At 44.8% G+C, this 24,310-nt stretch overlaps 1 protein-coding gene and 1 long non-coding RNA gene across 6 annotated transcripts in view; one reads left to right on the top strand and one right to left on the bottom strand.

Annotated features, from left to right (window-relative positions):
• The window catches only part of EFCC1 (EF-hand and coiled-coil domain containing 1), an 83,336-nt gene that overhangs the window by 36,543 nt on the left and 22,483 nt on the right, over positions 1-24,310 (top strand). For all 5 annotated transcript variants that reach the window (XM_075939736.2, XM_075939737.2, XM_075939735.2 and 2 more), the window contains exon 3: positions 21,868-22,013. In XM_075939736.2, coding sequence (XP_075795851.2) covers positions 21,868-22,013 — 146 coding nt within the window. The remainder of the gene's footprint in view (positions 1-21,867; positions 22,014-24,310) is intronic.
• The window catches only part of LOC149523766 (uncharacterized), a 109,754-nt gene continuing 87,312 nt past the window's right edge, over positions 1,869-24,310 (bottom strand). The window contains exon 6 of the long non-coding RNA XR_016350475.1: positions 1,869-1,985. This is a non-coding gene — a long non-coding RNA (uncharacterized LOC149523766). The remainder of the gene's footprint in view (positions 1,986-24,310) is intronic.

Raw genomic sequence — 24,310 nt, forward strand, 5'->3', positions numbered from 1 at the left:
GTATAAAATTCAGCTAAAGTGAATACTCATGTGTCTGTGAATAAGCAGAATGCTTTTGATTTGTGCAGTTTTGTTCTGGTTTGTTTGTATAATGTGACACTTGGTCACAATATAGGTCTTTAGGGTGACAAACCCTTGGAAAACCACATGTAGTGCATGAGTGGAACAATATCAGCATTTCATTATGAGTTTTGCCTTCACCATATTGGGATAAAATGACCCAACAACACAAAAGCCTAGACTTTCAAAGTTATTTAGGTCTTACATTTGGTGCCAGTTGATTGTGATACAGTTTCTTTAATTTTCTTCTGGAAAAGATTAATAGGTGAAGGAAGAACATGGGGAAAATTTGAGTCAAATGATGATACAGCCTCGTGGAAATTAGAAATAGATGAACGGAAGAACTTTTTTTATTCATACTGCAAGGATCAACAAAGATACACAGGACCACCTGTGTGGGGGAGTGAGGGAGGTACAGCAGCAGCATTTCAGACACTGTGGTGAAAATAGTGTCTGCTTTATCCCCACTGTCAGCCCCTACTCCTATAGATTTCAAATGGTTCTGCAGAAGTCAGGTTCAGGCTGAAACCTAGCACTAATGGGAGAGCGAGTACTATGTCAAGTACATGGGGACTGTACATGGGGACTGAATGAAACTAGGGCCCTTCAAATCAAAAATCACAAGAATCTGCTGGTTGAGCTAAAGACCCATGTCCATTAACTTGAGGCAAGTGGTGGACTCAAACTTCTGTGCATGTTCTAGCCACTAAAGGAGGACAAAGTCACACTGTGTTAGCATGGCTCAGAACTGCCTACGCTCAGTTTGTGAATGGAAAATGGACAGCTTGCAACATAAATATCAAGTTTTCCCAAATACGCTTGTGCCTCCTTTGTTGAGATTAAGGGTAGGCTTGCCAGATGCTTTCACTCAAAAGCCTGAACGTGGCAGGAAAAAAAACTTGGGTTGAGGAAAAAAAAAAAGGGGGAGACCAAACTTGTTGACCCCCCCAAAAAAATAAGAAAACAAAACAAAGGTCCCTGCACCTTTAAGACTCCCCGTGCTCCTCACTTATCTATGCCAGATGCAGCAGGGGAACAATGAAAACAGAAAATACCAGACATTTTACACGTCCGGTATTTTCTGTTTTTTTGTTTTTTTTTTTTTACCAGACAGGGTCCAGAAATAATGGACTGTCCAAGTGAAAACCAGACACCTGGCAACCCTAGTTAAGGGTCACACTTGTAAACAAAAAACATTATATAATTAGCATCCTACCAAATTCCTGGTCATGAAAAGCATGTCACAAACTGTGAAATCTGCTCTTCAGTGGCCTAGCTCTGAAGGCAGTGCCACCAATGCAGCAGTAAGGGTAGCAGTACCGTGACCCACCCCACCCCACACCTTGGGACCCCCACAACTCCTTTTTTGGGTAAGGACCCCTACAATAACAACACCATTACATTTCAGATTTAAATTGCTGCTGCTATGAAAATCACAATTTTTAAAATCCTCTGACCGTGAAATTGTCCAGAGTGGACCATGAATTTGGTAAGGCCCTAGATATTATAATAAGAGACCACATTTTCGTACTGAACTCCTCAGTTTTCTCTGTTGCTTTCCCTTTTAACTGTCCATGCTCTAAAAGACCTAATGCTAACCCTAGTAGCATCAGTGAAATGACTCTCATTGATTTCAGTGGGCTTTAGATCAGATCCTGTGTGCACAGCCATTCTTACTTAAAGCACGAGGGGGTAGAATTTGAGTCTTACTTCCCAGCTGTTGAGACAAGAGAACATGACAGCAGCAGAATATAGTTCAAGTTTCTCAACATGGTGATGTCTGTTCTCATTGATTATCAAATACTTGCATTAATGCTAAATCCTCTGCCCGTCAGTGAGAATCCTGGTTTTTGAGGCTCTGACTCGGTTGCACCATGCCTGAGTTTTGTGTTGTGAGTGACAGCTTTCTCTCCCTTGGGATTGAGCTGAAATTAACAACAAGGAGTAGAAATAATAATTAATCCCAGAGTTTGAGATTTCTTTATGAATGCATAGCACATTAAAAGTTTGAAATCACGCACTCCAGCTGCTTAAGACTGTAAACTCAGATGAGGCAATAAGTCACATTTAATTGGCAATTTTAAAATCTAAGTATCATCCTTCCTGAATAGGAAACCATTTTAAATTTGAGCCCATTTAGTTTGACCTTTGGTATCAAATTGTACACGTCAAAAGAAAACTCCAGGTTCTAACAGCTTATACAAACCTAAACGGAGAGTATTCTGACTCTGAGTCAAATGTCAAGCATCTGGATGGACTTAATTTACCAGAACCTGATGAAACAGGTTCATACAATTAACTCTTTTGGACTAAGAGAAATAATTTAAGTTCTTTCAGAAGACCAACAGAGGCTGGATTCTTTTCTCAACAATAATGATACACTTTGAACTAACCTTTGCTTCAGCATAGCATTTCAAAGGATTGAAGTAAACAGTGATTTTAAAGGGATGTTTGGGCATTTACTTGCAAATCACTGATTTTATTCGTATGGTTTCTTATGCAACTCTGAAGCCTCACCTCCAGGGCCGCATTATGACTTTCGTGGACCCTAGGCACTTTTACCTTCGTGGGCCCCTCCCACCATAATAATATCAATATTAAAAATTATTTTTGATATAACTTTAAATACTTCAACATTTTATTTTTTTTCTGCTTTAGGCAAAATTTAATAGATTTTCATGGGCCCTAAAAGTTTCATTTTTTTCTGATGTGAGAAAAAAATTTACACATTTTCTTCGACCCTAAAAGTTCTTTTTTTTCCTTCTGATTTTAAAAGAAATTAAAACATTTTCGTGGGCCCCTAAAAGTATTGTGGGCCCTAGGCACTGTGCCTGCTGTGCCTAATGGATAAGTTGGCCCTGCTCACCTCATGTCATTCTTATAGCTATATTTAAATGAATTATTTTGAAAATGAATGGCGTTCACAAGAAATCGTGTCCTAAATGAGGATAATTTAAATGCATCTGGAACTGATCTGCATGGGATGTATTTTTTTAACTTTTGTTATCAATGGACACTTTGGTTTTCGACTGTTTGGGAATGAAGGGCTTGGTATCTCACATCTAAACAAAAACTCCTGCTAGAAAATGAAATTTACATTTCAGTTATTCAAATGTCAGGTCCTTCCTATGTCTTGGTGTGTGTCAGTTCTCAATTGAGAGTTAATAGTGACCAAGGGGGCTGACTGATTTGTTCGGCCCGTAGGCAAGGTAGGAGGCTCTGCACTCCCAGAAGGGGCAAGACTTCAGGTGGAAAGGTTGGGGTTGGGAGCAACCAGCCCTCAGCGCTACCCACACTGGCCCTTCAACCTCACAGCCACCCGAGGCCTGTCCTGAGTGCACTGCGTGGCCTTCTGACAATGATTTAAAAGGCCTGGGGTTAAGGCTACTGCTATTGCCACAGTAACAGGAGTGGCAGCTGGAAGCCCTGGGCCTTTTTGAGTCTCTATGCCCTTGGGCAACTGCTCCCTTTGCCCCCCCCCTCCCACCCCCTTTACTCTCCCATTGACAGGCCTGATAGTGACTCTGTCTACTAGATGCTACTGTTAGATCTGAATTAATGTCAGTTGTTTTCCTGGTAGGGTGAGGCCCTGAAAACATCCTACATTTATCCCCTCAGAACAAATGTAACTCAGTGAGCCCCTCCTGATGAAAACCAGACTTCCACATGCTCATGGGCGATGCCTTCATTAATGCTTCAGAGAGATAAAACGTCTCTCATGTATTTAAATGACCCTCTATGACATATGATGTTTACACTTGGGTGCCTTATTTTAGAGTTTATAGCTGGTGCTTCAGGCAAAGCTAATGGCATCCTCTATTATAGGGAAATGTTGAATGCCTAAGTACTGACGGCACACACACTGGAGAATTCTGTATTTGCTGAACAGTATCAAGTGATTCTATGATTAAAAAAACCTCATAAAGACTACATACAAGCAAATGAACTGAGTCAAGATTGTCATGAGAACTTCATTTATTTTTTGAATTTTATTGTTCAAAATGTCAAGCTCAATGCTTCACCAATATAGCTTTGTGGTGAATTGACAATACTTGAACGGTCTCGCATGATATTCTTATTGATAAACTAGGCAAATATAACTTAGATAGGGCCACGATAAGGTGGGTGCATAATTGGCTGGATAACCGTAGTCAGAGAGTTGTTGTTAATGGTTCTAAATCCTGCTGGAAAGGGATAACAAGCGGAGTTCCTCAAGGGTCTGTTTTGGGACCCGTACTGTTCAATATCTTCATCAATGATGTAGATATTGGGATAGAGAGTACGCTTATTAAGTTTGCAGATGATACCAAACTGGGTGGGGTTGCAACTTCTTTGGAGGATAGGGACATAATTCAAAATGACCTTAGCAAGTTAGAGAAATGGTCAGAGGTAAACAGGATGAAGTTTAATAAAGAGAAATGCAAAGTGCTCCACTTAGGAAGGAACAATCAGTTCCATACATACAAGATGGGAAGCGACTGTCTAGGAAGGAGCATGGCGGAAAGGGATCTAGGGGTCATAGTGGACCACAAGTTGAATATGAGCCAACAGTGTGATGCTGTTGCAAAAAAAGCAAATATGATTCTAGGTTGTATCAACAGGTGTGTTGTAAGCAAAACTCGTGAAGTCATTCTGCCGCTCTACTCTGCACTAGTTAGGCCTCAGCTGGAGTACTGTGTCCAGTTCTGGGCGCCACATTTCAAGAAAGATGTGGAGAAATTGGAAAGGGTACAAAGAAGAGCGACAAGAATGATTAAAGGTTTAGAGAACATGACCTATGAAGCCAGGCTTCATGAACTGGGCTTGTTTAGTTTGGAAAAAAGAAGATTAAGGGGGGACATGATAGCGGTTTTCAAATATCTAAAAGGGTGTCACAAAGAGGAAGGCGAAAATTTGTTTCTCTTGGTTTCTGAGGACAGGACAAGGAGTAATGGGCTTAAAGTGCAACAGGGGAGGTTTAGATTGGACATTAGGAAAAAATTCCTAACTGTCAGGGTGGTCAAATATTGGAATAAATTGCCAAGGGAGGTGGTGGAATCTCCCTCTCTGGAGATATTTAAGAACAGGTTAGATAGACATCTGTCAGGGATGGTGTAGACGGAGCTTGATCCTGCCTTGAGGGCGGGGGGCTGGACTCGATGACCTCTCGAGGTCCCTTCCAGTCCTATTATTCTATGATTCTATGATATTTTCTATGTAAAAACACATTTACTTAAAGAAAAAAACATTTGCTACAAGGATCTGCTACTGCTTTGTTTGGAAGCTATCAAATACAGGCAGTCCCTGGGTTACGTACAAGATAGGGACTGTAGGTTTGTTCTTAAGTTGAATTTGTATGTAAGTCGGAACTGGTACATATTGTAGGGGAAACTCTAGCCAAACATTTCTCCAGAGCTCAGTTTTATTCTCCCACACCTCACTTCCCTTAGTCCTTTATTCTCAAGCTGAGATGTCTGCTGAGAAAAGCCGCTCCGCGTCTCCCTGGTCTGCTGGGGGGGGGGGGGGCGGCGCTAGCTCCGTGTCTCCCTGGTCTGCTGGGGGGGGGCGCTAGCTTCGCGTCTCCCTGGTCTGCTGGGGGGAGCGCTAGCTTCGCGTCTCTCTGGTCTGCTGGGGGGAAGCAGCTAGTGTGGGGTTGCTTCACCCCGTTTGTAAGTAAGGATCCGATGTAAATCGGATCCATGTAACCCGGGGACTGCCTGTAGTTATATCAGATTTTTAAAAACTACATTCCATTTCCAAGGACCAAGAGACTATGAAATCCCTTCTGTCAGGAAAAGGTGACACAGACAGTAGACTTGTCTGAAGGGCTAAACCTGAAAATAGTTTCACCTCTAGAGGTATGCTGAGACTGTTGGATTCTGCTTTCATGGACCCTATGTATTTCAGTAGAATTACTCTTGGTCTATACAGTCTTTAATCTAGTCTTATAACAACTATTTAAAAGCTTGTTAAGTAACATCTTAAAGATCTTAGCTAGTCAAGCTCTTCATAAAATTCTGCCCATTATTTTACAGAGGTGGAGGTATTTTAATTGTACTCCAAAATTAAATCTATTTTTACTATAATCTCAAGAAACAAAAATTAAAGTACTTTCAGGTTTGCTTGCTGACTGTTGTGATACAGGTTTTCTTCATATTTTAAAGTCCTGAGGTTGGTAAGGATTTAATTTTAAAATATTATTTAAGGAACTCTTGTATCTTCAATAAGGGACTCAGCTAAAATGTTTGGAATTAAAATTAATTTTAGTCTCTGCAAGTTATCAGAGCCCATTTAACTTTTCTACAGAAGACTCAATGCTTGCTAACAAGGTGGGACATTTCAAGCAAACATTACTAGCTAGTTACAATGCTCCACATCAAAGCTAAAAAATACCAACTAATTTCCACCTGGTTTCTGGGAACTGAGTAAGGGGTGGTAGGGGAATCAGAAAAGGTTTTTAAAATCGGAGGATTCGGAAGGTTTCTGCTACCAGAAAGATCAAATCCTGACCCTATCCCAGGAGTAGGGATTGAGTTCTGCGCAGCTGAGGAGGGGGTTGAATGAAAGATTGGGAGGGAAGAGATCAGCATTTGGTGGGGGGCGGAAGGCAATAAAATGTTTTTACCTCAGTTCTCAGTCAGGTTAGAGTGTATTGAGTATTCTGATGTTCTCAATAACTTCTGGTTAAACCACTTACACTCTGCTTTCAAAACAAAATGATAAAAATATCTTAATACCGCTTTTCTAAAAATGACCTGCCGGTGGGTCGCAAGCAACTTAGAGGGGGGTCGCGGTCACACGAAGTTTTTGAGAACCCCTGTCTTAATAAATAATTAGGTTTTTTTCTGTTGTTGTCCTGTGATGTTTGATTTAATCAGTTGTTTTCACAGCAAGACAACACAATTGGTGTCCACCTATGGTCCGTATCTCCATCAACTGTGTTTATTTTAGGTCTTCCTCCTTGTGCCATGCTACAGTTGCTTCTTCCGAGTGTTGTTCTCTGTTTTTCATACAGATTTCCTGCTTTTCCTGAGGAAATATATTGAGGAAACTATGACAACAATAAAAATATCTGTCTGAATACCTGCAAGACCATCCAAAAGGCTCCTCTATACCTGCTTGTAGGTTCCTGTAGGATATAGACTTTGTAGCTGATCCAAGTAATGGCCTGTAGGTAGAATTCCCATTGGGAACAATTGGTGTTCAAGTTGGATGCTGATCTGAAAATGAACTTCCAAACCAGGTCCCATTCCTAGGACAGAGCCCTCAACAAATGTGTGTGTGGCCAACTTGATCGGAGGGAAGAAATCCCAGTATCCTCAGCTTCTTCAGGGTAGGGGGGCTTTGCCCAAACTCCACAACTAGAATCATACGAAAGCAGACGCTGATTTCAAAACTAGTCTCATAGTCATCATAGTTCCTGGTAAGGTGTGCGCCTGCACAGCCGTGCACAAATGATTCTTCTCCCACCCACCTCCTCTGGAGAGCTACTTGCGTGGCAGGCGGCTGCTCCGGCACGCAGGTCCAGCTGAGATGGCGTGGTGAGGGAGCTTCTGGGGCAGGAGGCCAGAATCTGCCATGGCTGCTTGGCAGGGGGGGTGTCTGCTCTGGTGACTGGGAACGTGTGTGCTAATAAATTGGGTACCACAGTGGCACACGTCCAAACCAGCGCACATGACCTCGATAATGGTGCACAAGCCAGAACTCACTCTGCTCACGGTTGGGAAATCTTAGAGGGAACACTGCCAGTGATCAGTGGAGCCCATCTAGTAATCTTCCATGCTGAGTGCAACCTGTCTGCCCCTCAGAACTGCGTCCCCGACAAGCTGGGAAGGTTTGATATCTGCTGCAAGAGTAAGGCTACACCGGAGCGGGGAGGCGAAACTTCCCGCTGGAGTTCACATCTCTGCACTGCCTCTGATCATCAGGCTAGCGTACTACAAATTGAAGTTTGCCCACAGCAGGGCGATAGATTAGCCGCCCTGATCACGGTCCCCTCAAGACTCTAAGAACAGCTGAGGCAGCAAGAGACCAGCCTGTCACTTGCACTGCTGAGGCTGCCCTGGTATTTTTAGCATGCTGGCCCAGCCATAGCAACCATGGTTGTGTCCGATCTGGAAATTACATCTCCAGCTCCCGTGTAGACACACTCTAAGACAGCGGTTCTCAGACTGCGGTGTGGGATCCCAAAGTGGGCCGTGATCCTGTTTTAAAGGAGTCAGGGGCAGATGATGATTTTGCGGGGTCCAGAGCAGCACAGTTTCGCGGGGACCCCCTTTGACACGGCGCATGCGCGGGGCTTCTTGAAGCGCGGGGCCCGGGGCGGCCGCCCCGCTCACCCTGCCCTATATCCGCCCCTGAATGGAGTCACCAGGGCTGGTGATAGATTGGATGGGACCAGGGAGCCAAGCCAAAGCCACACTGCCCAGAGCTGAAGCATGAGCATCTGGAGCTCAAGCTTTGGCTTCGGATTTCAAGTCTCTTGCCTGGAGCTGAAGCCTTGGGGCTTTGGCTTTGGCCCTTCCACCCAGGGCAGTGGGCCTCAGCTTCAGTGCCCCCTCTTGGGGTCATGCAGTCCAGAGGGGGCCACAATGCAATGACGTTTGAGAGCCGCTGCCCTAAGAAAAGCACAGTACTGGAATGTACTGCCCACATTTGAATGCAAAATACTATTGTTCTGGAGGTGCAGAAAAGCATCAGATTGCAGTTCCCACTCCGTGTGACAAGCTAGCACGCACAACGCTAGTATCCAGCACCTGCCACAGAAGCGCAAAGGTGGGGTTCTGGTGTGAAATCATCAGCTGCACCTGCATTATGAATGGATATAAGTGATCCCCCTTGGGTTCCCAATGCACTGACTGAACAGCAGAGAGAAAACTGGGAGCTTCCTAGACCCTAGGTGGAAACAGCACACATAGGGGAGCACTGGATCCTACTAGCTCCATTTCCATGACAACAAAAGCTTCAGCCCACCGTTGTGGCTTGCACATCTGGGAGAAACCGTGCAAGCTTTAGGGAGCTTTTACCCAAGGCTCTCCAGGTGAGTAATGCACCTTAAAAATAGGGATATTTACAATTTCCTAGCTTCCATTCAAACCTCACTGTGCAAATTCAACTCAGCCTTCTAGTATGAGTATCTGCATTCTAGCTAGCAGGGTGTGGTAATGGAATTTTTTGTTCCTCTCCAACCACAGCTGGAAATTATTTCCTTTGTAATGTCACAAAATAATTTATTCAAGGAACAACAGTATCTAAGGCTGTGTCCAGACTCAGGGGTTTTTTCGAAAAAAGTCGCCTTTTTTCGAAAAAACTTCACCTGCGTCTAGACTGCAGCCGCGTTCTTTCAAAATTAAATCAAAAGAACGCGGCTTTTCTTTTGACGGTGGTAAACCTAATTCCACGAGGAAGAACGCCTTCTTTCGAAAGTGCTCTTTCGAAAGAAGGCGTTCTTGAAAGCAAACAGGCTTTTTAGAAAGAGAGCATCCAGACTCACTGGGTGCTTTCTTTTGAAAAAGCGGCTTGCTTTTTTGAAATTCCGCGTGCAGTCTAGATGCTCTCTTTCGAAAGAGCCTCTTTCGAAAGAGGCTTGCAGTCTAGACATAGCCTAAATGACAAAATGTTAGAAATGGTTCATGTTCATCCTGGACAATGCAGTTGCCATTAATCTATAGATTTGTAAGGAACAGTGTGTTTCACAACACACATACCAAAAATTTCACCACTGCTATACTATTCCATACAAATTCTAATGCCATCTCAGTATTGAAACAACCAAAATACTGCTTCAATAGTAGTAGGTTGTTCATTACACAGCATAAATCTTTAAACTAATTATAAATAAGTGAGAGGAGGAGGAGGAGCAGGAAGAGGAGGAGGAGCAGCAAGAGGAAACCTCATTGGCAATCTAAGCAGGTGGGCCAAGAGCTGAATAATTACAAAGACTGAACTATCTTCATTCATCTTTAAAGGTTTTTTCTTCACTTCAATGTGAACTCATGGAAACACAATAGAGCACAGGAAAGTTGGTGCTATGCCTGTGCTATAAACAAAGGAGTGTCATAGATAAGACTTGAGAGATAATTGTTTCACTCCACAAAGCACTAGGTGAGGCCTCAATAATTTTGGAACTCATATTTTGAGAAAGATGTCAACAATTTCGTAATGCGCTGGAAGATAATGCAACACTTTATCTCAGGAAGTGCTGAAAGGTCTAGCATTGCTAACTGCATCACTACCATAAAGGAGTCGATTGATGAAATAAAACCATCAACCATCAATGCTTGTTGGAGGAAGTTGTGGAAGAAAGCTGTCAGTGATATCTCCTTCCTGTCGATGAAGAGATCAAGAGGATTGTGAGACTGACCCATGACCATGGAGAGGAGTGTTTTGAGGATATGGAAGAATCGGAGGTTGAAAAACTGATCGAGTCACATTCAGAGGACTTGACTGATGAGGGCCTAGTAGAATCATGACAGACTGTGAAGATGAAGAGTAAAGGGAAGGATCACAGAATGCTAGAACTGGAAGGAACCTTGAGAAGTCATCAAGTCCAGTCACCTTTATGTCTCTAGCTAGACTGAGGTCCTTTTGTACCTTCACCTTTCTAATTTTGCCTGATTTAAATTTAAGAACACTGGCTGATCTCTTCAGATGCAGCAAATAACTCATTGATAAAATGTTTAAGTATGATCCCCGTTAGAATGGAACCTGAAAGTTAAAAAGAAAATTGAAGCTGCGGGGATGCAGTACCAGAACCTTTTTAATGAGTTTAAAAAAAAGTCTAATCAGCTTCTCGCCACAATGTTCCTTTGCAAACCCACCCCTGTTAACCACCCCCTTTCCCCATCCTGGAGGAACAGTAAGATTCCCAGAGAGGGAGTTCAAAGAACTGTTTTGAGTGATTCGTTTTGAAGTTGAAGTTGTTTGTTGACTGTATTATTTTTGTGTTTGAGTTTGGTTGGAAATCTATTGTTTTGAGGTTGAAGTTGTTTGTTGACTGTGAAACAGCAGGTAATAAATGCTAGTTATCATTATGTTTCAGACAATGTGTTGTTTTGTGTCACAAACTCCCCTGCTCCCAGTATTCACAGATTTTGTCATTCATAGTGATTCTGAGAACCTATCCTCCGGAAATCGTGAGGGCTTCCTGTAAATTACTCGTTTACACATTGTAATTTCATTATGCTGTGCAAAGTGTTCAGTGTTAGATCCTCTCTTATTGACTCCACATTATGGATACATAATGTCACATTTGCCAGCTGGTGGTTAAAGCTATTAGAGCCCCATTAACAGTATCACCATCTGGTAGCTAGATTTGCTCTGAGGGCATTGAGCACATTACAGCTGACACTAGAATTGAGACCTTTATGAACCTGCTCTAACATTTCAGCCAAAAAGGCCAACCAGTAGAAGCCAGGCTAAGCATGTCCTCATAAAGGCAACTGCTCACTCCTATATGCATGGGAAATGGATATCATTCTCATAGGCTAGCCCATCCCTGCCTTGGGCTTGACAGCCCACGCTCCCAGCAGAGCCATAACTTCAACTGATCGGCTACTTTTAGGGCACTCATGTGAGCCTCGCTGACCCAAGTCTGTCAAACCAAGCTGGGAGGCTCATTCCCAAATGCTGTGTAGATATTTTCCATGTGACATGAGCCAGTTGCTTCACCCACAGCGTCCCGTTGACTTTCCAATATGTAGACACAAGAAGGCAAAGCATTATTTTTCAATCTCACACTATTACATGTGGCCTGTTGCATTTGCCCATTCTGAAGGCACATGCAAACATGTAAAATGATTCAGCAGGAAATGTTGCTGTTGGCAAGGTCGTTTTTTCCAGTTTTCTGTAAAGTGGTCCTGTGCCTTATTGACTGCAGGCTATTCAATCCCTGGTCTGAACAGTTTTTTGTTTAGGTTAATCTGTTATGTTAAGTAACAAGAAAATGAGTACATGCAGAAGGTAACAGAGACATCCCAGAATTATCATCCTTATTGTAGAGAACAAATGTCACCTCTTGTTACTGTTTTATTCCCAAATCATTACAACTCCAAGACAGCTGGTGTCCCTCATTATAGCTATTGCACTGAAAGGCTGCTGCACCAAAGATTCTACCAAAAAAACCAAAACATAAACAAAGATAGCCCCAAACTCCCCTATTTCTACAGTTTAAATCTTGGCCCTAAAAACTGACTAAACCTTAGCATGAAAACTTTTAATTTGTTTATTTGGAGTGGGATGAAGTAGAGATTTAAAGAAAACTTTTGGCCACCTTTGGACTATGAAAGTGGGAGGAACTAGAGGCTGGGATTTGGAAGAGTGCAGAGCTGCAGGGTTAGCATGCTGAGGGAGGGGAGGGCATCAGCTTGGAACAATGTGTCACCCTGGATGGGCTGTGGGAAGTACTTTCATGCTATTTTGGACCGAAGGAAGGGCACTGCTTCTTAGGGCTTTTAAGAGCGTGGGAGGGGAAAAGGAATCCTAACAGATCACACACCTTATTAGCGCCAATGTGAAGCTATTCCATGGTATTTTATTTGAACCTATTAAATATGGAACAGAACTAGAATTACTCGTGAAATCCTTGAACATTGAAGGTCTGAATAAAATGATAGCAGGATCAATCCTAGTGTTAGCTTTACAGAATCAAAAATGCCTTCTGTTGTGCTCATCTCTGAAATATATTATGTGAAATTTTTACATCATCATATACTGCTATGTATACACAGCTTACACACACTTATTACAGAGACATGCATTCTTTTAGGCAAGATGGTTAAGAATCTGCCTTGGAGCATTTAAGAATCTGTGATTGTTTGTCATCACAATTCCCTACAGCTAGCTTTGGATTAAACAAGAAAAATTAAAAGGTTTGGTTGGTTGGAAAAACAGTTGCCTTGTGCTGCAGTTAGAAGTTTCCATAACAATAACAGGAGCACTAATTAAAAACCAATTAGTCACGGACATTATTCTGAGGGCCAACACTTTGCAAACTTTCTTCTCTTGGATTTTCCCTCTCTGAAGCTGCCCATTATCCTCAGTACAAAGGCCTTAAAACGAATGTGGACTGTTTGACTGTCGCTATGGAAACCTTGCCACACAGCACGGTACATAAATACTTCCCAGGAATCTTCAGAGCCACTTTCCCCTATGATCTTTGGCCCACATGAATGTGCTGTTTATTCACTCCTCTCCCTATTGATGAAGCCCTGGTGGACGTTTTATGAATACTAATGAAAAAGAATTGAACCTACAAAGGAAATGTAACTTCTTCCAATGAGACTTTATCATGTCAATGCCAAATGTCATGGTTGGGTTGCTTCATCCCACTTACATAAAGCTCAGACACCTCTGCAGATTCAAAATTAGGCCTGCATTTTGTATTACATTATGCTGCAGCAGAAAGAACTTTTAAAGAGGAAGAACTGTCTCAGGGTTAAAAGCAGACTCTTCAAAATCATAAGACGAATTTTTTTTATTCTGGCCCCGACTACCTTTGGCATGCCCATGTCCCTTTCCACCCAGCTCTATGTGGGTTCCAGTAAAACATGCTGGTATTAGGGCATCGTCTGTCTATCAGGAAGCACAAGTAGGTGCCCATAAAAAGCACCTTCTCCTTGCTTGACCTTGAGGCGAAAATCAAGTCAGAATTTAGCCTGTTCCTTGAATCGTTCTCCTAAGTGAATTCAAGGTCACGGGACAATGGTAAAGAATCACAAAAAGATACTTTCTGCCAATGCTGAGCCAGGAATTTATTATCCCTAACTTAAAAAAAGAAGGCTAAGGGATTATTTGATTACAGCCTGTGTGTACGTATCTGGAGAACCAAAGTTTAATAATTAGGCTCTTAAATCTAGCAGAGAAAGGCATAATGGGATCCAATGGCTGACTGAAGTTAGACAAGTTCGGACTGGAAATAAGGCATAATTCTTTAACAGTGAGGGTAATTAACCACTGGCAAATTTTATGATGGGCATGGTGGATTCTCCATCACTACCAATTTTCAGATCAGGGTTGAATGTCTTTCTAAAAGATATAATGTAGGAATATTTGGGGGAAGTTGTCTGGCCTGCATTATACAGAAGGTTGGACTAATGATCACAATGGTCTTTCCAGCTTTGGAATCGATGAACCTGTGAAATCTGGCTTATTTGAAACATCCATTTGTATGTCCTGTTCCTGCTTCCCTTGACTCATAAATCTAATCTGACACAGAAGAGCCAACCAGAATAGCTTGGGTCTTGCAGCAAAGTAGGTTTTGGTTTTGTGTTTTTTGAGGGGTGAAGAGGCAGGACAGGAAAGAGATGGCAGAGGATAGAACAGATGAGTAAAATAACTTGGGAGAGTTGGGGATAGGGAAAAGTAGTTCTTAAAAATAGAAATGAAGTGGCACAGATGATACTTTGGAGCAGTGGTCACCAATCAGTAGTTGCGGATCTACTGGCAGATTTTGAAGCCTCTGACAGGGGATCCCGACTGGTTTGGCTGGGAAGCTCTCAAGTGCTGGCACTTCAGTTGCCTCTCCACCCACTGTCATGCTGCTCCTGTCCTCTGCCTTGGAGCTGCCCCTTGGGAGCCTCCTGCTTGCTGTGCAGGGTGTAGGAGGGAGAGGGGGGGTGTTGATTGTCAGGGTGTGCTCCCCCACTCCTTTCCCGTATTTCCCCTATCCACACAGAGAGAAGGGGACGGTGGGAGAGTGACAATGCAAATCTCTGTCACTCTCACACACACACTGTCCTTCACTCTCATCTCCTGACCCAACACGTACATGGGGGGTTGTTACTACTTTTACTGCTGGCAAAGTGGGTTAGTTTTTGGTTTTGACGTGTCTGTGCATTTCATCACTTTCATTTCTCTCAGAGGGTCCCTTATCCTGCCTTCCTAATACAGGAGCCAGCTCCATCCCTGGGACAGCCTGTGCTGGCTTTCTGGCCACTCCCTGTGGGGGGGAGGGAGGCAGAGACTCAAGCCCACCACGCTGCACTTCCCAGGCAAATGCCCTAGTCCAGGGGTTCCCAAACTTTTTGACACGGTGACCAGTAAATCCATTCACGAACTTTTTGAGGGCTGGCAATGTTCATTTGCATATTTGCATATTCATTAATCAAATGATGAATATTCAAATAAGTTGTTTCTGGTCCTCCCAAATCTCCCAGTGCCAGCTTTAGCAAAGCTTTTGATATGGTCACCTACAATATTCTTGCCAGCAAGTTAAGGAATATGGATTGGAGAAATGGGCTGGAAGACAGACAGCAAGCTGGTTAGACCAGGGTTTCCCAAACATTTTACTTTAGTTGGAACCCTTTTTTCCAGTACTGCTTTTTGCAGCCCAAAAATATAAACACATAAAAAACAAACTGAGAAAATACCAGACATAGAACACGTCTGGTATTTTCTCAGTAGGTAAGTTGTATTATTACTAGTTGTATCAGTTTGTAGTTTCGAACGGCCTGGCTGGTAAATGTGCTCAGGCTGCATAAGTGTGTCTACCAGCCAGACAGTTCGCAACTACTTGAGGGGTGTGTGTGGGGGGGGACAGTAGACTCCCTGGGCTGGACTAACTCGTGCTTTGTGCTTTGTGCTTTGCAGGGGGGGGGGGGGGAACGGGGGCAGTGCCCCAAGGTCTACATATGGCCGGGTCAGTCCCACTCCCCGCAAGCCGATTCATTCCTCCCCCATACTCTCCCCGCTGCGCCTCTGGCCAGCCCCACTTCCCCCAACCCCCTCCTGGGCAGCCAGTTCTCCCTCGCTTCTCCTCCCAATCTCCCTTGGCCAGCCCCACTGCCTGTATCCAGCCCTCCTTCCGGCGGCCGCTTCTCTCCCCCACCCACTTCCCAATCTTCCCTGGCCAGCTCCCTGCCCCCAACCTCGCACCCCCCGGTAGCCCTGCTTCCACCGGCCTCCCAGTCTCCCCAGCCTGCCCCAATTCCCCCGTCCAGTGCTGCTTCCAGTGGCCAGCTCTCCCCTCCTCCTCACCCCAGAAACCCCTGGCACCTGCACCTTCCCTTAGCCCTGCACCCTCCTGGTGCCTCCCCCTTCACTTACTGCCCCTGCCCCCTTTTTCCCCTAATACCCGCCCCCTCACCATCCTCTGTCCCTTTCCCCTCCTGCCCCTCTGTGCCCTCGCACATGACTTGCTCCATCCTGGCCTTCCTCACGCCCATCCCTTCTTTCAAGCCTTCTCCCAGCACCTCCTCCTCCAGCCCCCAATGCCCTTCCCCTCTCCTCTCCCCTCCCAGCATCACCCTGTCCCCCTCCCACTGACACCTCCCCTCCTGCCCTTTCCCTCACTGTCTGCACTTGGCCCCCGGGCATTTGTCTGTCTCTCCTGCACCATGTCCCTTGGTGCCTTCCCTTCCCCTCCCCTCCGCCGCCCAAGCCCGTTCCCTACCTTCTGCCTTCCACATTGCGGGGCTGGAGGCCACGCTCAGGCCCTGGAGGCTGGCACCTGAGGCAGCGTGGCCCCGCCACGTGCCTCCGAAGAGTTTTAAAACCCCAGGCTGTGACATCACGTCACACCCGGGCGCCCTCCCCGCCCACATGGGCAGCAGCAGGAGCCTAAATCGGCCTAAGGCCGCCCCTGCCGGCAGCCATGCTGAGGCCCGGTATTTTTTTCCCCAGGCCCCGTTACCAGGCTGTGGCCCATAGTTTGGGAAATGCTGCCCTAGTCTACTCCAGTTCCCACTCCACCTCCCTTTCTTCAGTGGGTCCCTTATCCTGCCTCCCTAATGCTGGAGCCAGCTCCATCCCTAGGGCAGCTTGTGTTGGCTATGCAGCTACTCCCAGGGTGGGTAGGACCCGAACCCACCATCCTGCGCTCCCCAGCCAGATGCCCTATCCTGTAAGCCAGTCCAGAACCCACCTCGCTACCTTCAGAGCATCTCCTCACACACTCCGAACCCCTTGGCCCAAGACCAGAGCCTGCACCCCAACCTGGTGAAAGTGAAGGATGAAGTGAGCAGCGGCAGGGCCTCAGAGAAGGGGCATAAAGGAGGAGGGGCAAGGGTATTTGGGTTTGAAGTAGATCTTGGATTGCACTTCGATTCAAAAAGTGATCTTATGCTTAAAAAGGTTGGAGTCCACTGCTTTAGAGAAACCAAAAATGAAGGCTTTGAAGTACTAGCATAGGTGGACATATGTTCACTGGTTCACACTTCAGATTAGTCCAAATTCCTTGAAATGATGGGAGGTGTCATTTTTCTCCACCCTGAGGAAGTGAGCTTTTATGGAGTGGTGTGCTGTGGTGTACTGGATCGTACTATGTATTCAGAGCCAAAGAAAGAGTAATTAGTCTTGCAACATTTCATTTGGGGGAAGTGAGGCAGAGAGGCTAAGAGATTTAATGTGAGTCCCAGAAGTTGATGTCCGTTCTGGGATTCTCAGTCCTTTGCTCAGAACTAATCTTCTAGTTGCACAGCCAATATTAAAAAAAAAGACAAAACAAAATCTGCCTTCCCCCAGCTCATGGGTTGGGCAGAAAGATCAAATAAAACCCTTGACTGTCCTGGGCTCCACAAGTGCTTCACATTAGGGGATACCTGATCAGACCTAGGTCATTTCAGCCCATCTCAGGAATCCCAGTCCACAGGAAGCTGAATTTATCTTTAATTTTTTGCTTCAGAGACTGGTTAGAGCATTCTATCGTGGCAGAGGAAAAGAGTTCACAATATTACTTAGCTTCATCCTGAGTCTTATCTAAGAAGAGACTCTCTGTAGTGCCAAGCCATGACAGAGCAGAGTTTTATGGAAGGAATTATTGTTCACTTGTAAGCTTTTGAATGTGCACAGGGCTGCAAGCTAAATGAAAACCAGATCTCCAGCTGTGAAAAGCCATCATGATCAACATTTCCCTGTTAAATAACCCAACCCTCACCCACATCTGTGAGAAAAGTTTTTCACACTAGTGGAAGATGCTTGATAGTTTGCAGGCCAAATATAAGCAAGTAAGTAAAACAAAGAGAAATAGATAGTCCTTTAGCTCATCCTTTGTCCTAGAGTTTCACAGCCTCTCCTCCTGGGAGATGATTCAGCTTCTTGCATTAATTTCTTCCACTCCTAGACAGCTCTGCTCTCTTTCTGGAACAACAGGTCCAGAATAGCCTTCCAGGTCCCCTTCACAGGATTTAACTCCTCTGCCCCCAGCACAGCCTGCCCCAATTATTTCTTCTCTTCCTGCCTTCTGACAGGTCTTTATAGCTCCAGGTGGAGTCTTGCCCCCTTTAATTAGTTCCATTGGGCCACCTGCTCCACACACAGGAACTGGGCTTGGTGGACTTACAGGAAGCAGCTACCCTGTAATACACCTTCGTCCTTGTCAGAGAAAACTACCTTGTTTTTTGCGTTGACCTGTGAGATGCCTCACTGGGCTTCTTTCATCTCCTCCCCAAGGCAAAATACATTTTGCACCAGACAGGCCTCAGAAAATGTTCCCAATAGTACTCCAGGTGGATCCTCACATTTTCCCAAACCAACTGAAACATTCCCTGCATTTGTCTACTGTAAGGGTATGTCTAAACTACATGCCTCCGTCGACAGAGGCATGTAGATTAGACAGATCGGCAGAGGGAAATGAAGCCGCGATTAAAATAATCGCGGCTTCATTTAAATTTAAATGGCTGCCCCGCTCTGCCGATCAGCTGTTTGTCGGCAGATCGGGGCAGTCTGGACGCGCCGCGTCGACAAAGAAGCCTTTCGTGATCGGCACAGGTATGCCTCGTGAAACCAGGTTTACCTGTGCCGATCACGAAAGGCTTCTTTGTCGACGCGGCGCGTCCAGACTGCCCCGATCTGCCGACAAACAGCTGATCGGCAGAGCGGGGCAGCCATTTACATTTAAATGAAGCCGCGATTATTTTAATCGCGGCTTCATTTCCCTCTGCCGATCTGGCTAATCTACATGCCTCCGTCGCCGGAAGCATGTAGTCTAGACACACCCTAAGAAACCACTTCACATTACACATGGAGGGATAGTACTGAGGGCTCCTCAAATCCCATGGCCTCACCCAATCTCACAGGAATGGTCCCAGTGCAGTGGAACCAGGGTCTCATACTCAGTCTCCTATGGCACAGTCAATATTCAGTCTCATTTTCTCTGTCTGGGATTCAGTGTCACTGCACTGAAGTTTTTCAGCCTCTCTACATAGTTCCTAACTCAGTCTCAGTCTCACTGACCAAGAGGATTAAGCGCCCCCTTTCCTCCTGAGTGAACCCACAGATCTATCACCAGGTGCTCTCTCTCAGGATGTAACCTGCATCCTGTCACTTCTAATTGTTCTGCAAGGTCCCCAGCTTTCAGGATGAGACCCATGAAACAGGTATTTCCTGTTTCCTTTCCCCTGCTGGAGCCCTGCTTCCATTCTTGGCTCTTTCTCTGATACTTTACCAGTTGTTGCAGCCTGTCCAGGGATTGACTCTGTTTGGGTTCCTGTCAGCCACCATTCCCTGGTACTTTTCTCTACATGGGAACAGGCCACTTCTTGCTCTAGGATTAAGCATTACCATTTCTTTTTCTCAGCCTCCCCCGAACCAGGCTAACCCTTCCTCCAAACTGCCTAACCGCTTAATCTTTTCTCCTCCAATTGTTTCTGGCACCTTTTAAACTACTCTTTCATGCACTGGGGGTGGTGGTCCTGTGCTCCCTTTTCAATCCCCCTTTGCCATCCTTACTCCAGCACGCAGCCCCTTATTTCTTTTTCCAATCAACCTCTGGCCCTCTCTGTCCTATGCCTTCCCCATCAGGAATAGTGATATTCGGCCACTCGTGTCAATTTCTCCCAGCTCTGTGCGCTCACCACCCTTTCAAGCATTTGGAAGAAGGTCCTCAGGTCATCTTTTGGTCCCAGTTTCAGCACTTCTGGGGCCAGCCACCTCACATTGCCATTTGCCAACCATGTTGCCGGCATCTCTTGGCCCAACTGTTTATGTAATTGCTCTCAAACACTGGGCTTCTTGCCACCTCAGGGGTGCAGCAAATTGTGACTCCTGCAGTTTCTGTTGGTTTGCCATCACTTGCGTGAGCAGATGCTTGGATTGCCACAGTATTGCAGCCGTCTTACTGCTACAACCCTGTTATTAACTGGTAAACCTTCCCCATTATTCCCCTTTGCCCCCAAATTGTGAGATGTCACTCATATTGCAGGTGTGGTTCTCTCTTCACTGTGCACCAAAGGTCCACTTCACGCTTCCTTTGTGTCAAGGCCCAATGTAAGTACTCGCATTCTCCACCAAATGTCATAACCTGGGGCTTCTCCCCAGCTTCCAAATACATGTTGCCCCCCCCCCCATCTCCTTTAAGAATGTTTATTATCCCAAAACAAGCAAATAAAACAAACAGAAACAGTCCTTTAGCTCACGCTAGGGTTCCACAGACTCCCTCCCTAGTGATTCTGGTGATCCAGCTGGTCTGGGCTGCACAAGGCATTTCAAAGTGGCAGTGCTTTCAAGGAGTCCTCCGCTGGCCCCATGCCCCCTGCAGCACTTTTGCCTTTCAAGTGTAGCAGCTGCCCTGGAGCTGTTGCTACATTTCAAAGGTAAAGGCGCCCTTAGCCAATTTGATTAGCCAATTAATTGAAATTTTACATCGCTAGTTCAGGTTGACTGAGCACCTGATTAGCAGCCCAGCGTTCTAAAATCTAGCTCTAGCTCTGCCAATGGCCTTGTGGCTACATGATCTAGGGCAAGACAATTGCTCTGCTCCAGTTTACCCACATGTAAAATGGGGATAATATCTGCCTTACAAGGGTATTGTGAGGTCTAATTTATCTAGGTTTGTGATTTGAACTTGTGAAAAGCAATAGTAGTGATAGGTATTACTGTTAGTACGACACTCCATTCAGTTATCTGAATGCAGAGGACCCCTCACAAAGACCTAGAGATATTTAAACCCTCACATAAGCTTTTGAATTCAGCACTGAGCATGGCTTCAATTCTTTAAGAGCCTTGCACTAACTTTGCTCAACAGGGTTAATTTCAACTTCCACCCAGTGCCTTAGCATGTAAAACTGACAGTTGTGAGTCTATTCACCAACGTAAGTGTCCAAATTCAGAATTTGTTGCCCTGAGTAGGGACCTAACTGGAAAATAAGCTTCAGAGGGGTAGCCGAGTTAGTCTGTAACAGGAAAAACTTAAAAAACAGTGAATAGTCTAGTAGCACCTTAAAGACTAACAACGCATGTAGATGGTATGTTCTTTTGTGGGCAAAACCCACTTCTTCAGATGACTGGAGTATTAGAAGTCCAGATCCAAGAATAAATAAGGGAAGGGGGCAGAGAGAAAAAAGGATGGGGAAAAAGAGAGAGAGAGAGAGGGGCAGTGAGTAGATGTAGTACAAGAGGCTGATAAGAACAGTTGGCGTCTCCATGGTTTGGTTGGTTGCTTGAGTCATTAGGATGTGGAAGGTAGTGTGAGAGCCAGCTGATGTCCTTGTTCATTCCATTTGTATAAGAATTAAACTTATAAATGAAGTTCCAATCCTTCCCTGTATATTTGGCTTGTAGAATTGGCCTGAAACAGCACGTGTCCACACGTTTTACAGACGTCTTGAATTTTAAATAAAAGCTGTAAGTAATGTTCGATTAATTATTAATGCCTATATCCAAGAACAGATTCATACGGTCTTCCTCTGATTCTCAGTAATGTCTTTAAAAACTACCTTGAGAACTACATTTACTAGGCATTGAATGCAGATGGGCCCATGCTTCCGACGCATGTCTGCACAATTTTATTTTAGCAGAATGGTTAATGGAGTGCTGCAACTGCTGCTGTGCACATTCATCCAGCTTACTGGAAGTTTACTAAAATTTCACCTTCTTTTGCCTTTTCTTCTCTAGGTCAGAGGTTCTGATGCTTCAGCTTCCTTCAAGAGGCAGCGCAAAGCAGGAAGAAGTTGCAGCACTGCCGGAGAGAAGGCACAGGGTGTCTGGTGTGCAACTAGATCGAAGCTCACCCACTGGGGGAGCAGGAATGTCAGAGAATGGTAGAGTGTCCTTATACCTGCAGAAGCCCCGGTTGTGCTATTTCCTCCCCAAAGTGCCAGATTCTCAGAAAACAAACTAATATTGGCTTTAACATTTTGAGCCATCAAAGCAATTAATTGCAGTTTGAATTTTGAAACCTTAAGCAAAACATCAGTTTCCCTTAAAAAATGTCTTCTGCTCAGAGCCATCTCTTGAATATAGTGAATTGGGAACACTGCCCCATTCCGATGCTTGGATGCTTTGATAAGTGTTAAGTGATAAAAAAAAAAAAGATGGATGGTGAAGAGACTAGTGGGGAGGCCGATTTGCCCAGGGCTGGAGTAGCCACAGGAAAAAATCAGCAGCCCCTACATCAGAACTTCCTCCTCCCCCCAGAGCCTTCTACTTGCTCATGGGTCCTGCTTATCCCTTTCCCTCCCAGCACCTATCCACCTACCATGGATCAGATGTTTAACAGCATCAGGAAGTGCTGCAGGGAGGTACAAGGAATGAAGGCACAGAGCGCTTGGAGAAGGGGCAGAACTGGGTAGGGAAGAAGTGGGTGAGGCCTTAGGGATGGAGTGAAGTGGGGACAGGACCTGGGAAGAACATCTTGCCCACAGATTAGAAACTCAGCACCTATGTCCCAGGCCCCACACTCCTGCAGGGATGACCCTATTCACATTTATTTTAAAAGTAATAGCGAACATGTCATTTGTAAATAATGCTTGAAGGAATTGTCTCCTTCCTAGAATTCACTAGACCAAAATGACTTTTTTCTTGCTTATTAGTAAGAGATCTTAGTTTCTGTATAAATAATACCCAAGAACTTCAGCTTACAATCAGTTTCAATGAAATATTTTACAGTTAATATTCCACAAAAATACAACCTTTCCCCCTCTGCAGTTTTGAATGATCTGAACACATAACACTGTTGCTATAAACGTGCTGTTTTGTTGCAATTCCCATAGGATTGTATGTCCCACGGTTTGAATGTAAGTCTCTTAAAGCCATCAGACCTCCCAAGACAGACTCTGGATAATAATTACTAGAATACCACAGGACTTATACAGAGAAAAGAATTATAGAGACTCTAGATGAGATGACAACTTTGTTGGCTTATTTACATGCTGTAATGATGAGAGCCATTTCTGAAAGCTGTATTATCCTAAGGTCGTTCATCCTGGTAATGGTTTATATGCCAAGTAGACAGCAATTGCAAAGCTACAGCTTGCATTTCTCTTAGTGGTGGTTGGACACATCTACAGCCAAATGAAGACAAATGTCAGGCTGCTTAGGAATTAGCCACGAGCAAGAAACTGCTACAGAAAAAAAATCCATTGCGAAGTTATTTGGAAGTGAACACCTAAATTTGAGGTCTGAAGTGTATGCCTGTAAGTGTGATACAATAATGTCCTCCAGAGACACAGAGAGATGTCATCCTTGATTGCAAAAAATAAGCAAGTATTTTGTTCTGCTAGAGTGAAGCTATGCATATGGCTGCCCATCAAGTGAGTGGTAATATGCCATGCTGCCAACATGATTTTCTAAAGGCTTCTCTGTACTTTTAATTTGAGTTGAATACAACAAAGTGGCAGGTATAGGCCTGATCAGATTGCTTTGAGGCAGTGGCTCTGTATTGCCACGAGAGAGACATAGGTTATGGCTACACTACAGAACTTACAACAGTGCAGCTGTGCCGCTGTAGCACTGTTAGTGCAGATGCTCTAAGCCGACCAGAGAGACTTCTGCTGTTGACTTAATTACTCCAGCCCCTGTGAGCAACTGTAGCTACATCAGTAGGAAAAACTCTCTCACCAACATAGCACTGTTCACACCGGCACTTACCCTGAGTGACATAAGTTATACTCACCTATGTCTACACTACCACCCTAGTTCGAACTAGGGTGGTTAATGTAGTCATACGAACTTGCAAATGAAGCCCGGGATTTGAATTTCCCGGGCTTCATTTGCATGTTGCCGGGCGCCACCATTTTTAAATGTCCGCTTGTGCGGACTCCGTGCCCGCGGCTACACGCGGCACGAACTAGATAGTTCGGAATAGGAAACCTAATCCGAACTATCTGTACACCTCGTTCCACGAGATACAGATAGTTCGGAATAGGAAACCTAATCCGAACTATCTGTATCTCGTGGAACGAGGTGTACAGATAGTTCGGATTAGGCTTCCTATTCAACCTATCTAGTTCGTGCTGAGTGTAGCCGCGGGCACGGAATCCGCACAAGCGGACATTTAAAAATGGCGGTGCCCGGCAACATGCAAATGAAGCCCGGGAAATTCAAATCCCGGGCTTCA

This window comes from Pelodiscus sinensis, chromosome 11 (assembly GCF_052426305.1).
Source record: "Pelodiscus sinensis isolate ZL-2025 chromosome 11, ASM5242630v1, whole genome shotgun sequence".
NCBI lineage: Eukaryota > Metazoa > Chordata > Testudines > Trionychidae > Pelodiscus > Pelodiscus sinensis.